Below are 1,960 nucleotides of genomic sequence, written 5' to 3' on the forward strand. Positions count from 1 at the left end.
AGACTCTTGCATGCAAGACCAAGACCAAGACCAAGACTAGGTGTGCAAGACCAAGACCAAGACCAAGACCAAGTGTTCCAGTGCAAGACCAAGACCAAGACTGGATGTGCAAGACCAAGACCAAGACCAAGACAACCCCGGTATTGGTCTTGGTCTTGCATTTGCTCATCACTATCAGCATAGCCGTAGCCGAGCTCAGTGTCTTTTTACAGAGTGCGAAGTGCATATGAATTGTTGCGATCGTGTGCAAGTCTACCTCGCTGAACTGGCCATTAGCTTACCTAAGCAAACAGTTATCTTGTGCTTTACAGTAAATTTCTAAAGAAATGTCGTTATCAAAGCCTTCAAGTACCAAAAAAGAACAATTAAAAGTGAGCGCCGTGGGCGAAATTAAAGGTAAAATTACTTGTTTGATTTGTGGACAAACTATAAGCGTGCCAAAAGAATACAATATAAGGCGTCATTACGAAACACACAGTGCAAAATATGACCAGTATAAAGAGAAGTCAAGGGAAGATAAACTGCTCGATTTTAAGGCTGCCCTCGATAAACAACAATCTGTGTTCACGAATGTGAAACGGGGCAATGAAGTCGTTGTCAAAGCAAGCTACGTCATTGCAGAACTTATAGGAAAGAATTCTAAGTGTTTTAGTGAAAGTGAATTTGTAAAAGAGTGTCTTGTAAAAACCGCTGAAATTGTATGTCCTGATAAAGTTCAAACTTTCAAAAAGATTTCCTTGCGAAATACTGTTGCAGAGAGGGTTGATGATATTGCTACTAATTTAAGTGAGCAGTTGTTGGCAAAAGTTGCAAGTTTCACGTCATATTCCCTTGCAGTCGATGAAAGTACAGATGTTTGTGATGTGGCACAATTAGCTGTGTTCATTCGGGCATGTGATAATGAGTTAAATATAACTGAGGAGTTACTGGACATAGTTTCTCTTAAAAATACAACAACCAGCGAGGACATCTTCCATGAAGTAATTAGTCTCTTGGAAAAATATAATCTTCCGTTATCAAAACTTGTGTGTGTAGCAACAGACGGGGCTCCTTCCATAGGTGTTGGAAATTGGCCCGCAAAATCGAGATAAAATTTAAAACTCTATGTAGAACGATTGCCCATCCTTTGCCCATGTTTGCCCACCCAAAATTTTTGTTTGCCCACAAACAGAACATAAGTTATACGTAAAAAACATACTTAGGGCCAACTTCACACTGGCACAACAAAGTGTAAAAATAAAATATTGCAACATGTAAATCAATTTCCCATCGTTTGCCCATGTTTGCCCAACAAACATTTTTGTTTGCCCACAAAAAACAAAAAGTTATAAACCAAAACCTTTTTTTTACCCCTAATGAACTTTATAAGCAAAATAAAAGATTTGTAAATGTTTATATTCTTTCTACATTAAATAGTAAATGCTCATCTTTCTCTATCAAAACCAACCAATTTGCGCTACATAAACGGAAAATTATGGAACGGACTATACATCCAATAGTAAAAATGACACAATCATATTACTACATTTGTAGTATGCAAATTGTAATATTGCGGAATCTAACTTTTTTTCTATATGTGTAAACACAAGAACTATCATTAAACAAACAAAAACATTTTCTGGGTAAACAAAATTATTTGCTGGACAAACTAAGGCATTCGTTGGGCAAGTCAAACAAGGGCAAAAATATGGCAATCAATATTTGTGATTAGAAACATAGCCCGCTTGAATTATCACATGTAGTCTCAAAACCGTACGAAATTAGGTTCCAGCTTCTTTTCTATCGTTGGGCAAACAAAAACTAATGCTGGACAAACGAAATCAAGTGCTGGGCAAGCAAGGGCAAACATATGGCAATCAATATTTGATTAGAAACATAGTCCGCTTAAATTTTCACATGTAGTCTCGAAAACGTACGATTTAAGGCTTTTCTATCGCAGGGAAAGAAAAAAACTAAGGCG

The 1,960-nt window shown here is 37.1% G+C and overlaps 1 protein-coding gene across 1 annotated transcript; it reads left to right on the forward strand.

Annotated features, from left to right (window-relative positions):
• The first annotated feature begins 326 nt into the window (after positions 1–326).
• Positions 327–1,091, forward strand: LOC145687483 (general transcription factor II-I repeat domain-containing protein 2-like). Its single transcript, XM_081760942.1, has one exon. The coding sequence runs from the start codon at positions 327–329 to the stop codon at positions 1,089–1,091; it is 765 nt and encodes a 254-aa protein (XP_081617068.1).
• Positions 1,092–1,960: the final 869 nt, after the last annotated feature.

The sequence above is a fragment of the Thermobia domestica genome, chromosome 6, assembly GCF_964235325.1.
Source record: "Thermobia domestica chromosome 6, izTheDome1.hap1.1, whole genome shotgun sequence".
Taxonomy (NCBI): domain Eukaryota; kingdom Metazoa; phylum Arthropoda; class Insecta; order Zygentoma; family Lepismatidae; genus Thermobia; species Thermobia domestica.

What these genes read in the sequence shown, in the direction of transcription:
- LOC145687483 (XM_081760942.1), top strand. Translation starts at nt 327, where the DNA reads ATGTCGTTATCAAAGCCTTCAAGTACCAAAAAAGAACAATTAAAAGTG.